Raw genomic sequence first — 14,000 nt, forward strand, 5'->3', positions numbered from 1 at the left:
CAACCATTTGGGCGGTGTGTTTGTTATTTCTACTATTTGCTGCCAGACATTTAATCTTTTCACAGCCTTAGACATTTTGATCTAAAGGCATAAACACTGAAATGTGTTTCTAAGTTAAGTAAATTACAAGGCTGCAAAGATCATTCAAAACTGCTACTTTGCTACATCTGGCTTGCTGAACACTTATTTGCTCACTGCATGCTTACATACTATGCTGTGAAACAGCATTTGCTGCCTTCCCATTGTCTTCTGTTTTTGCATATTTGTCACACTTGAATGTTTCAGATCATCAGCCTACTTTTAATATTAGACAAAGATAACCTACACAAACACAAAATGCTGTTTTTGAATGATGATTTCATTTATTGAAGGAAAAACAGTCCTACCTGGCCCAATGCAATAAAAGTAACTGCCCCCTTAGCTACTAAATTAACCAGTTAAATAATTCACTAATCAACCCCAGGCATGATTACTGCCAAACCTGTTGAGCCTAATTGCTTAAATAAAACCTGTCTGGCAACATGAAGCAGACTAGAAGGTCACAAAAAGAAGCACATGATGTTGCGTTCTAAAGAGATTCAAATACAGATACAAAACAAAGTCACTGAAATCTACCAGCATGAAAGGGGTTATAAAGGTGGAACTTTTGAAAGATATGGGATCCTGTTACATCTAGCATAAAGCTAACACTGCATTCCACCACAAGAACATCATACCACCTGTCAAACATGGTGGTGGTGGTGCGATGGCCTGGGGCTGCTTTGCTTCTGTAGGACCTCGACGACTTGTCACAATTGACGGAACTATGAATTCTGCTGTCTATCAGTAAATCCTGAAGGTGAACATTCAGTTTGTGATCTAAAGCTCAGTTGGGTTTATGCAACACACTACTGATCCCAAGCAGACAAGCAAGCCCACCTCTAAATGGCTCATATGCAACAAAATTCAGGTTCTACAGTGGCCAAATCAAAGTACTGACTTGAATCCCATTGAGATGCTGTGGCAAGACCTTAAGGCAGTTCATGTTCAAAAACCCTCCAATGTGGCTAAATTAAAACAATTCTGCAAAGAAGAGCGGGCCAAATTCTTCCATAGCAATTTAAAGGTCACAAGTTACAGCAAACATTCAACTGCAGTTGTTACTGCCAAGGGGAGCACTAGGTTTAGGGGGGACAATTATTTTTTGACATGGGTGATTTAGGTTTGACTAAATCTCTACCTTCAATAAATTGAATGATCATTTAAAAGCTACATTTTGTGTTAACTTGTGTTGTCTTTATATTACATTGAAATTATTTAGACGATTTGAACCATTTAAAGGTGACAAATTACCAAAAATAGAAGAAACCAGATGATGGGCAAATACTTTTTCACAGCATTGTTGATGTCATTTCGTATTTTTGATATCTTCACGGTTATATTATTACAATAAAATGTCAAAAAATTCTTATATAAAAGTCTGTTCCATGTTTGCCTGGTGCTACATTCTAGAGCTAAAATTTCAAAACCCTTATACTTAAAGCTCCTGGATTGAGTGCTATAATGAGTTTAATAAGAATTAACAAGATGCTCTCACTCACCCGATCATCAAAGGTCTCTTTCTTGTCTAGCATCTCCCGAAGAGTCTGCAGGATCTTAATGCACAGCTTCTCCTCCTTATCCATCAGCTTCTTTGTGTGTTTAATCAGCCTGGAGGGACAAAGACCCCAGTGAACAAAATGCTTGATTATTAATAATTAACCATTCGTAATGAATTTCTCCTCATTCATTATAAGACAGAGAGTTCGTGAGCAGACATGATTTAGAAAACCTTATCCTTAAACATCTGAAATGCAAATATTCCTTATTGACCTTACATAAGAAAAGTAATACAGTAATGTGTGTGGCGCTACACCAGGTGGGCTGCACGCTGTGGCTTTCAGAGTGAATCATGCAGACTTGAGTGGTTATGCAATAGTACAGGCACATCATGCAGCCACAGACTCAGGTAAGAGTGCTGTTCTAATGCTGTCAGACAGACTGGCTCTCAGTGGAGCACCTTCACTACCCACTCAAAATCCAAACACTGCTGTCAAAAAAAATCTAATGCAGCTATAGAAACGACTATGATTGGGCAATATGAACGAAAATGGCCAAAAACTGCATCATGATAATTTAACAAAAAAAATCATTACCATTAAATAATCTAAATATTGTGCCCCATAAATAATGGACACTGCACTCTGCCAATCCTTTCACACTAACAGGTGGGACAATTTATGAAATAGTCCAGCAGTATTAAGGCTTTTGCGCCAATTTCAGGTAAACACAGCACTCATTCTGCCCACATTAGGAAACTGTTGACTGCTTTAAGACTGGCCGCCACAGCGGCTAGATGTAGGCACAGGCACTGACCAAGAGGAAAGAATATTTACCAACAGAATAACACTATGAGAGAAGGCATGCCTGAAAAATACGCCTTGATGCAGCAGAAATATGTGCTCACAATCTGTTATTACTTCCCATATTGTGTTTTTTGAGCAGGTGAACAATTATACTCTTTAGGAGGTTCTGGTGGGAAAGAACTTCCTTTATTAAGACGTCGGTTTCTTTGTCACAGAATTTGCATTCTCCCTTTTGTCTGAGATGGCTGGCAGCTTCACTAATTCACTGCACCTTTTAAACCTTGCACCTGACAATTATGTACAATTAGTAGACAATCCTCTGTGGAGTCTGTGCTATTAGCTAGAAACTGAGTCAATGTAAATTGAAAATGCAGGTGCATTTGAAGGTGCATTACAAGCGTATTTTGGACTGTACTTGCTCACTTAGGCACATCTGGCCCCCAGAGTTTCCCCATGAAAATTGTTATCAGCGGGTGGCGCAGTAGACATTGGAGAGGCAGTAGTCTGCTGTGCCTACTTTATAAGGCCTATATAAGACTACTAGGATGCCTGCTGCTGCTGCGGGGGCTGAAATAGGACTACAAGTTGAATTATAGCCCATGTACTGTTTTGGTTATGGGCCTTGACTGCACAATATAGCATAAATGGTGCATTCTGCATTTTTTCTAGCTAGAAGCCACGAGCTTGACATTAAAGACTTAAAAAAATGAAGGGTTTTGTTTCAAGGGTTTTGACCACCTCCAAGAATTTTCTTTTTTTTCCCCCATGATACACATTGTAGGTGCCAGGCTTTACACATATAAGAAATACAAATACTATATCATGCTTAATACAACCTTTATTAGAAAAATAAATATTCATTATACATCTGCTGCTATTCTTTTCAAAAACATGTCACATCCAAAATGGTTAGAAATGGATACACAGCATTTCAGAATGAAACTCTTCAAATAGACCTGAAGTTTGAAATTGAGCTTCATGCTCAGATGACCGCTGATGTGCTGTTATTACACTGCACTGCACTGATTAACAGACAAGTATGAGTGGCACTGCAGTGCTATTTAAAAGTTCTGCAGTCACTGGTTCTGATCCTAGATTGGACATTTTGGCATCCAATAAGCATAAATAATGCCGGAAATAGAACAAAAGTACTGCACTGAAGTAAACAATCAAATACTATAGACAACAATCAGGGTCTTGTTGTTGCGATTGCAGCAAGACACTGTTGTGTAGATACAAATGTTAGCATACATTACCCAAGCTTTTATGTTATTGAGCCAGTCTCTCCTGAAAGAATTAAATTTACACTTTGTCCTAAAAGCTAGATACATCAACTGTGAATTGGCAGTATATTTTCAATGGTAATCATCTTCAAAGGAAATCTATTTTTTAAGATATAGAATATTTTCGCTTCACATTTTATATTACATATTTAAATGTGCAAGGTAAGCTCATAGATAGCTTGCAGCGCCAAAAAAATGAAATTAAATTGTCAGTACTACCTTCAGCAGTTATACTATAAACTCATTTTGGTCCACAATTTTTTTTTCTAATTTAGAGGACGGACCTTACAGTTTTTTTCACCACCCCATGGATTATCTTCATCTATCTTTAGGAAATAAAATTTTTGATGAAAGGCATCTGGCTTAACCTCAGGATTTTGCAGAAGTAGAACATCAACATAACATGTCATGGCACACCAATATCAGAAACAGGCCGACTTTCAAACGGTATTGCTTTGTACCATATTGTGTTCTACCGCTCATGGCTGGTGTACACAGCTTCACTTTCACTCATTACAGTGGAAGTATTTTGGTTTAGTCATTGCCACTCATTTGTGACAATGTGTCTGCTGTCAGGACAAGACGTCTGCCAGAACCCATAGTGTCACACTCAAATATATTCTAATCAACCCACAATGGTTTTTATTCATGATATTCAATGATTCAATTATTAATCTAATTAAACAGGATCAATTCATCTCTAATTGCAGTTAATCGGTGCTTGTTAAGACAATGTCCACGATATGCTAAGAAAAGTGTACTGTGACATAATTTAGCGCAATAATGATAAAATATCATTATACAGCCCACCCATACGTTGGACTAACTGAATCTCCAGTGTCTTACTTAGTCATGAAGGCTCCGGTCTCACAGCGCAGTCGTGCAGCCTCAGGAAACAGCAGCTCTGGACTGTGCAAAACGTCCACCAACACAGAGAACTCAGCCTGCACCCGTGGACCAAACTGCTCTTTTAAAAATGATACCACACCCTACACACACACACACACACACACACACACACACACACACACACACACACACACACACACACACACACACACACACACAATAGAACAACGTTTCAGCATCACATACACAAGATCAAGGTGGTAAAATGTGTAGGTAAAGTTTCTAATGCACTGATTTTTCTTTCTGTGTGATCAAATTGGCTCCCTAGGGCTGAAAACATCAAAGCCATGATGGAGTCATCTGTGGCACCTGTAGTTTCTCTATAATGTTCTTGTAGTCCGGGGCCCCCAGGGGCTCTTTGCGGGGCCTGGAACGAGCAGAAAGCCTCCAGTCTTTGGCTGCACGCTGCACCATGGTGGTGTGGGTTTTCAGAGACAGTGTGTTCACCTGACTGTCCAGGTCCACAGGAATAGCAATGCTCCTGTTCTTAGCTTGAAAGAAAACAGAAATGACCAGTCTTCCACTATTTAAACTGATTGAAAAGAGTAACAAACGTATAACCTAATGAAATCAATAAGAACTAACTAGCATCAAATAAAACAGCTAAAGGCTGTGTGGATGTTGTTTTTAGAGTTTCCTATAGTAAATTCCACCTCACCTGTGCACTGCAGCTAAAAGCAGATTTGCCCAGTTCAGAAAAACTCTCAGCACTTGAGAGCAGACTCTGATACTGGTGTGTGATAGACTCCGATACTTAGAGTATGCACAGATGTGAAATACAATGGCAAATAGCGATATATAAATAAAGATAAATATATAATAGTAAATATAATATTATAATACATATACACTCACCAGCCATTTTATTAGTTACTCCTGTTCAATTGCTCATTAACACAAATAGCTAATCAGCCAATCACATGGCTGCAACTCAATGCATTTAGGCATGTAGAGGTGGTCAAGACAACTTGCTGAAGTGCAGACCGAGCATCAGAATGGGGAAGAAAGGGGATTTAAGTGACTTTGAATGTGGCGTGGTTGTTGGTGTCAGACGTGCTGTGTGTGTGTGTGTGTGTGTGTGTGTGTGTGTGTGTGTGTGTGTGTGTGTGTGTGTGTGTGTGTGTGTGTGTGATGTACAGACACAGGGGAGCAACCAAGAGTAAGCAATGATTGCAAAGTAAGTACTGTAGGGGTGTCAGTGATGAATCTTGGATCTGAGTGAGACACTGAATCTAAAAAAGTTTTAAGAGACTAATGACTAAATGCTTAATTCAGAAGAATAACTAATATTGTAGTCTGATCAATTCATGCAACTATGTGTTGCAAATTTTTACTAGTGTAGTGTAAAAGAAAAATCCTAATATGGGAATGCTATGTCAGTTAATACTGAATATGAGCAAGTATTTGCTTCATCTGTAGCTGACACAGCATATACTGTGTACTGCACGGCAGAAAAAGGAATTACATGAAGTCATCTGTGGGATTTTTAGATTTTATCCCAAATAACAGACCTTGTGGCAATAATTTTACATTCTAGTCCAACAGAGTGTCTGCATTTTCACTTGGGCCCTAGATGCACTGCTGGAGATTAACTCACCCACATCAGCAAGAGTCTTAATGCAGGCCTCAATGTTGGCCTTCTGCGAAGAGTTCATCCAGGGACAGTTATAGACTCTGAAGGCTGACTGAAGCAGCTGGATAAAAATGGGCTGATGGGTCTGCCAGGGTGAGTGAGAGAAATAGAGAGAGACAGAAAAAGCAAGTTTTTGATTAAAACCTACAGCTGCTAAGACTGAGATCAAAGCAGGGAGAGAAGGGGGTTAAATCGGTGTGTAATGTTGGCAGCACATTGACAATGATGGCTGACAGGTTGATGACAGGACTGAAATGGAAAGACATGCAAATGGTTGTTTTTTTCATGAATCTGTATTTGCGTGTGCCATCTACCTGGAGGTTGGAGTTGCTGACAGAAAACTGTGAACCGAAGAAGCCTTTGACGATGGCCATGATGGTCTCAGTGACGTACTTCTCCAGCGTAGTGTCAGCATGCTTTCTGTCTGTGGTGCTGTTACATACCTGAAAATCACATATCACATCACACCACTTCTGCTGACAACATCTACATGCAGATTACACCAGGTGAGCAGTAGGAGCCACGTAAACTTCAAGTGCATAATGTAAAATGTGTCAATTCCAGGGTTTGAGATCTAATTTTACACAACCAAGTATATGATGATTAGACATCACGCTATGTTACAGTGATTAATGCTAGTGTTCTTACTCTGGCCATATCGATGAGGAAATTCTCAAAGAGCTTCCAGATGTGGTGGCTGGTGTAGATCTCCTTCATTTCAACTTCTGTGTCCACATAGCAGTGGTTCACAAAATTTACATAAGCAATCTTCACCTGTTGGAGAAACATCAGAAAATCAAGCTGATCTGTGCAACTGTGGATTTAAATTTTCCTTATCCTTTCATGGCAGATTAATATCAGTGATCAGTATTTTTAAACATCAGGATTAATGTTTATACTGGCTCTAAGCAAGCTTAGAAGCTCAATCAGCAACACGCAGCTTGCTATGTTTTAGTCCTTTTTTTTGTTTATTTATTTCTGTTGTTTGATTTTATACAATTTCTCTGTTCTATGTTATATCTGTTATACTGTTATATGTTCTGACACTGAGATCAATCTGCTTGGACAATCCTTGGGAAGATTATGTATGGTGTGGGTGTGTGTGTGTATATATATATATATATATATATATATATATATATATATATATATATATATATATATATATATATATATATATATATATATATATATTAAATGGCCAAAAATATGTGGACACCCCTCCTAATTATTGATCAACTTGTTGCTAACAAGTGCATATAATCAAGCAAATAACCATGCAACATATATTTTCTGACTAGATATCTGTATTTCCAAATATGCTTAAAAAGTCTAAACTTTTCATGGGGTGTGATTTTTTCTTAGCATAGCTACACACACACACACACACACACACACACACACAAACAAACACACACATCAAGCAGACACAGTGCTATGCAAAAGCCTTAGGAAGCTTGACTGTAAGTGTGTTTTGCCAGGAAACATACCATGTAGGCATAAATACACTAAAGATTTTTTGAAAAAAAGTTATTAATTTCTTGTTTAGAAAATGTCATTAGAAGAACACAAGATTTTGTTCCTATTTTTATTCTATTGGATGTTAACCATGACTATAAGGCTTCTATTTTTCAAAAAAATTCAATAAAAAAAACTGTACCACACAGATAAATGGTTTTATATATCATTTTCTCAGATGGCCTAAGACTTTTGTGCAGTACTATATATAGCATGCTTTCATACAATTTAACACAAAAAAGCAAAGCTGCAGATAGGTTTCCAGGAACACAGAGGCCTTAAATGTGACAGTGAGCCACTACAAGAAAAACCAGCAGCTCAGTCACAACATATGCAATTCAACTGCCCAAGTTAACTGACCTCAGGGATGCAGTCGTCATGGGTAACCACCCTAACTATGTCATCCAGTGGCAGTAGTGAGTTGCACTTGATCTCTGTGTAGACGTTCTTGCCCTCAGTGCAAGCAGCCAGCAGCTCCACCAGGTTGATGTGGTAGGAGAGGGCACTGGCCTCATCATGGCGCTCCCGCTCTGAGCTCATCAGCTGCAGCAGTGTAGGGAACGAGGCCCGGTCATTGTAGAACAGCAGCACCTCTTCACCTCCATTCACGAGCTATGCCAAGCAATATACATATACACAGGCAGAAGATGGCAAGTAAGAGACAATGAGGTTAGGGTTAAAATATCAGAGAGAAAAGAGGGTATAGGCCAAAAGTCTGGAATCATTGTTCAAATGCCTGAAATCACTGTTTTTAAAAATACTAAACCAATTTGATAGCAGACAAATATCTAAAAGTATTCTAATATGAGAGTCTCATGTAATTTCACAACTTTAAAATAATTAGTAATGGGGGAAAAAAAAAGAAAAAAAAAAAAAAAAAAAAAACATGATTTTATAGATAAGTCCTATAAGTTGAATGGCACTTAAAAATGGTTAAAAATGACTGGAAAAGCTCTATAGTATATCAATTAACAATAAAATAATAATTAATTAAAGTATAGAATTGTGTAATTTATTTCAAGAATATCTTCGATTGATATGATGATCAATTCTTGAGGCAGATAATAATAAAAATCCTTTATTTATCCTTTCACAGGTTCATGACGTTGACAACATACAGAAAATATTGAATTAACCATCTACATTTTTTATGCCTTGTTGATAATAATAAAAGTAATACAATATAATAGTTAGTAATATAACAAATTTTAGGGCAATGAAAACAACAGTTAAAAACTCATGTGTTATCAATGACAACAAAAAGGATTAATTTGCTCTAATAGCTCTGTAAATACAAACAGATCAATCAGTGTTACGTCAAAAATCCATCCACTGGTTTTTGTCATTTCTGCTCTCTTGCACTGCAGTAGTATATATCAGTCTCTCACCTCAGTCATCACCTTGTCCTGGCACTTCTTCACATACTTGCCATCTGATTTCACGATAGTCTGAAGAAAGCGCAGGTAGTGGATGGAGCGGCCATGTGTTTCGATGCAGTGTACAAAGTGATGCACCACGCGGTCACTGATTTCATTACACAGGTGGTAGTTGTTTTGGAAGATGTAACGCATGGTCTTTGCCTCCAGATGCTGCATAAAAGGGAAAAAAATATCCAGAACATTCAACGGTCAATAACCTGAACAGCAGTGTAATTTTGTCCTACAGTAGTGCTACTGTATTAAGTAATTGAGGAATTAACCCTTGGAAGGTACAGTTATTGATGGAGATAACAAAAGTATGTTGCTATTTTATATTGTTTATTTCTCTTCTAGGGGGCTCAGGAACTCAAATCCCTCTGACATGTCCTGACATGGGATGTCAACATACCCCAGGTGTGAGGAACAGGTTGAGGTGTTTGTGAAGCAGAATCTGGTTCTGAGGGTTATCATTGCAGAAGTTCTGCAGGAAGGTGTGGGCCATGGTCATAATCTCAGACATTTTCTCATCTCCCTGAAGATGGAGTAAGAAGAGAGTAAGTCAACCAAGTTATCCAAGATAGTCATTTACAGAGAGCACAGTTACTTTCTTAGAAATGATAACAGCTAAAGTAAATATTCTGATTAAACTGTAATATTCAGACATCACGCTTACTTTCTCATAAGGGATCTGTAGCAGGTCCAGCACCACAGTATGAGCGCCCATGTTCTTCAGTAGTCTTTGCTGTTGCACACGGCTCTTCTTAGAAGAGTAACAGAGCTTGTTGAGACGTTGCAGGATCTACTGACCAACAGAACATAATTACCAAAACAATGTCGATGTAAACGGCAAAGATCCATACGATTCATACCACTGATATGTGGAGGGTAAAAAGGTGAATAACTGCTATGGAAGCTGTACCCACCTCTTTAACAATGATGTAGTTGTTGGCTTTGTTACTGTCTATCTGTGGCTTAATGTTTCCATCCTGTACTGGACTGAGGATGCCCGCCTCCTTACAAACACACAGATTCTCTGCTCATTTCAGAAAACATTCAAACTGGTACCTCAATATAGGCTTCAGGGGCTACTCATACCTCTAAAATCTAAAGGTCCAAAAGTTTTTCTGACCTCTAATATGTTTTCATTCCTGCAAAAATCATGTTTACACAAATTGTCCCCAAATCCCAAAATTACTTGATCTGCCAAGACATGCATGCTTACTTCTTTAGTTTAAAACTGGAAAAATTAAGACCTCAAAATGGCTACTAATACAGTTTTTATCTATGCATTATATATGTTTCAACATCTGCACAGATATTTGTTTTTTGTACTATGCCACAGAGTGTGAGGAAATATATAAATAAGTCTAACTGACTACTAAACAACATGATTGGAGGAAAGTATAATGGATTAAGCATGTAGTTTGCACAATGCTCATTGATCCCTATACATTTCCACTGTTACCTACATGAAAGCCATATCTCCAATGCACTGTCAAAAGAATGAAGCAGCTACTCATGAGCCTAAGGTCACCATGTCCAACGCCAAGCATCAGACAGAGGGGTATAAAGCCCCTCCATCATTGTGCTGTGGAGTTAATGCATTCTCTGAAGCGATGGAGCGATAACCAATACCACTGAGATGATCTGAAGTAGCATTTGTGATCTAAACCTAATCTACAACATCCGCACAATGAATGTTCTTGTGACTGAATGCAATAAATTCCTCACAGCAATGATCCACCATGAGGTGAAGCCTTCCCAGAAAAATAGAAAACTACTGCAGCAAAATAGGGGGACAAACTCTCTACGAATCCCCCATGACTTCAGAAGAACTGTTGAATAAGCAGTTATCTGCAAACATTTGTGCATAAAGTGTGCGTCTTGACTGATCCCCTTGGAAAATAGTGTAAATGTGACTTTTTCTCAAAGCATCACTTTAAACCACTTTCAATGCAAACTCCGTCAGGACTACTTGACATCACAGAAAACAGATCAGTTATTTGTAAAAAACATATGATTTATTCTTTTCGCAAAGTCAATCATTCAAACTATCAGGCGATTGATCTACTTAAAGTAGCCACCAGGGGCCGTACCTCTATGATCTGCTCCTTGTTCTGGTTTTCAGTCGTGTCCTCATTACCATAGGTTCCACTCTTCTCTACCCAGAGCTCAGACTTCTCCACAGTCAGTCGCAGCTGGTCTAGATCTGCCTTTATCTGCTTATAGTTTTCCACATCCTGCTCAGAGACCAGCAGCTGGACCTACACATGCATACACACACAGCATAAATACAAGACTTAAGATTTACAAGAGAATATGTATGTGATGTAACTGGGATTATTAGGAGCATGTGTTTTTTTTCCTCTAATGTTCTAACTAGCCAGCAGCGTGTACGTGAGAGTGAGACCTGTTTGAATGCCTGAAGGACCTCGGCTCTCTGGCTGAAGTGTTTGAAGATGAGCTGCAGTGAGCCTGAGACGAGAGGAGGATAGTCCTGCATGATGAGGTGAATCAGCACTCGCAGAAATGTCCTGCCTCCTTCATCATCCAGATCCACTAAATCCCTCTCCTTACCACTGATTAGCACACACACACACACACACACACACACACAAATTATTAATATCTTTAGTACATACTAAATATATACTTAACATATACTAAAAAAATGGCCAATTATCTATTTGTTATCAACAATGATGATGCACTTTTAAAAATATAGATCCCAAATGGGACGAAAAGAATCAAGCCTGGAGTGAAGAACCTTAATATACATAGTTCTTTAAAGAAACTTCTATGGAAATGAGACCTGTGCATACGAAACTTTTAAAAGTTACATAATCTAAAGTTTTTTCACCACTTTACATGCTTTTGCTAGAGCTGTATATTCATTCCAAGAACCATTTGAGAACAGTTATTTTTAAGAGTGTGATGGCACCCAGTTATAGGAAGCAAAGACTTGCAGAGATCAGTGACACACTAGAAGTCACTTGCCGGCATGATAAGCAAATAGTCCATTACAGCACCAGAAATAGCTAATAAGCAAAATGGAGAAGTGCCTTAGTCTTCTTTATGGCTCCTGTCTGCTGAGGAGTTCACAAATGGGTCACTTAACTAGCTGACTCACCTCCCAGCAAACATACTCTCTGCTTTTTCAGCAATCTCCTCTACGTTGGGCTCTAGACACATAAGAAACAAACAAATGACTTGCAGTGAAATAACATGATGGACAAATTCATTGAGAGCCATCCAAACACAGCAAAGTAAGATATATAATTATGAGCTATGGTCAGCAAGAAACTGTGACTGTGCTCTTACCAGGTTGCACAGGGGGAAAGTCAGTGACTGAGAGAGTGCCGTCTGTCAAACTCTGGTCTCCAAACTCTTTCTTGTAGATGGACAGAAGGTAGGTGATCCGGTAGTCCAAACGCACACTCAGAATAAACTATAAAATAACATAAGAATAACAATGATGTTTTCATAATATTATAAAAATTTTTAAATGTAGGATTGGTTTCTTGGACATGGATGTCTTGTCTTAGAATAATACACACACACACACCCACACACACACACACACACACACACACTTCCTAAGCCGCTTCTCCCTCAGCATCACGGGGCTTAGAATAATATACGATTTTAATTGTGATTCACCCTGAAATCATGTTTAATGTACACTTAGGCTTAATATGGATCTTGGAAAACAGCCCGTAATGTATTAAGAGACCCATATTCCACATTTTTTTATATTCCATTTTTTCCCTAATGTATAGTATCTCACAGAAGTGAGTACACCCCTCACATTTCTGCAACTATTTTATTATATATTTTCATGAAACAACACTATAGAAATTAAACTTGCATATACATTAAAGTAGTCAGCGTATAGCTTATATAGCAGTGTAGATTTACCAGCCTCTGAAATTAACTCAACACACAGCCATTAATGTCTAAATAGCTGGCAACACAAGTGAGTACACCTCACAGTGAACATCTCCAAATTGTGCCCAATTGTGTCATTGTCCCTCCCTGGAGTTATATAAATTGATAGAGTTACAAGGATCCAGGTGTGAGTGCGGAGCAGGGCTGTTAAATTTATTTTTTTGGGTACAATTCGCTCATACTGCCCACTGGATATTCAACATGGCACCCTATGGCAAAGAACTCTCTAAGGATGTGAGAAATGGAATTGTTGCTCTCCACAAAGACGGCGAAGGCTAGAAGTAGATTCCTAACAGTTTTCCAGGACGGGTTCCAATTGGAACAGGACTTGCCAGTGTCGACCAAAGAAGTTGAGTCCATGTGTTCAGCGTCATATCCAGAGGTTGGCTTCAAATAATAGATGCAAGAGTGCTGCCAGCATTGCTGCAGAGGTTGAAGAAGAGGGAAGTCAGCCTGTCAGTGCCCAGACCATATATCGCACAATGCATCAACTTGGTCTGTATGGCTGTCGTCCCAGAAGGAAGCCTCTTCTGAAGCTGATGCACAAGAAAGCCCACAAACAGATTGCTGAAGACAAGCAGGCCAAGAACATGTATTACTGAAACCATGCCCTGTGGTCTGACGAGACCAAAGTTAACTTGTTTGGCTCAGATGGTGTCCAGCATGTGTGGTGGCGCCTTGGTGAAGAGCACCAAGACAACTGTCTCTTGCCTACAGTCAAGTATGGTGGTGGTAGCATCATGGTCTGGAGCTGCATGAGAGCTGCTGGCACTGGAGACCTGTGGTTCATTGAGGGACACAAGAATTCCAACATGTACTATGACATTCTGAAGCAGAGCATGATCCCATCCCTTCCGAAACTGCACTGCATGGCAGTTTTCCAACACAATAATGACCCCAAACACAC

General features: G+C 38.9%; 1 protein-coding gene across 3 annotated transcripts in view; it reads right to left on the reverse strand.

Annotated features, from left to right (window-relative positions):
* itpr2 (inositol 1,4,5-trisphosphate receptor, type 2) overlaps window positions 1–14,000 on the reverse strand; it is a 94,001-nt gene that overhangs the window by 52,712 nt on the left and 27,289 nt on the right. For 2 of the 3 annotated variants that reach the window (XM_037539905.1, XM_017690580.2), the window contains 15 exons: window positions 12,467–12,593; window positions 12,276–12,327; window positions 11,556–11,724; window positions 11,242–11,409; window positions 10,069–10,158; window positions 9,819–9,944; window positions 9,555–9,677; window positions 9,116–9,316; window positions 8,088–8,339; window positions 6,858–6,983; window positions 6,524–6,652; window positions 6,174–6,294; window positions 4,886–5,067; window positions 4,514–4,656; window positions 1,581–1,689 (listed from right to left, as the gene is read on the reverse strand). In XM_037539905.1, coding sequence (XP_037395802.1) covers window positions 1,581–1,689; window positions 4,514–4,656; window positions 4,886–5,067; window positions 6,174–6,294; window positions 6,524–6,652; window positions 6,858–6,983; window positions 8,088–8,339; window positions 9,116–9,316; window positions 9,555–9,677; window positions 9,819–9,944; window positions 10,069–10,158; window positions 11,242–11,409; window positions 11,556–11,724; window positions 12,276–12,327; window positions 12,467–12,593 — 2,118 coding nt within the window. The remainder of the gene's footprint in view (window positions 1–1,580; window positions 1,690–4,513; window positions 4,657–4,885; window positions 5,068–6,173; window positions 6,295–6,523; window positions 6,653–6,857; window positions 6,984–8,087; window positions 8,340–9,115; window positions 9,317–9,554; window positions 9,678–9,818; window positions 9,945–10,068; window positions 10,159–11,241; window positions 11,410–11,555; window positions 11,725–12,275; window positions 12,328–12,466; window positions 12,594–14,000) is intronic. The other variant, XM_017690590.2, reaches the window with a different exon arrangement.

The sequence above is a fragment of the Pygocentrus nattereri genome, chromosome 7 (assembly GCF_015220715.1).
Source record: "Pygocentrus nattereri isolate fPygNat1 chromosome 7, fPygNat1.pri, whole genome shotgun sequence".
Classification (NCBI taxonomy): domain Eukaryota; kingdom Metazoa; phylum Chordata; class Actinopteri; order Characiformes; family Serrasalmidae; genus Pygocentrus; species Pygocentrus nattereri.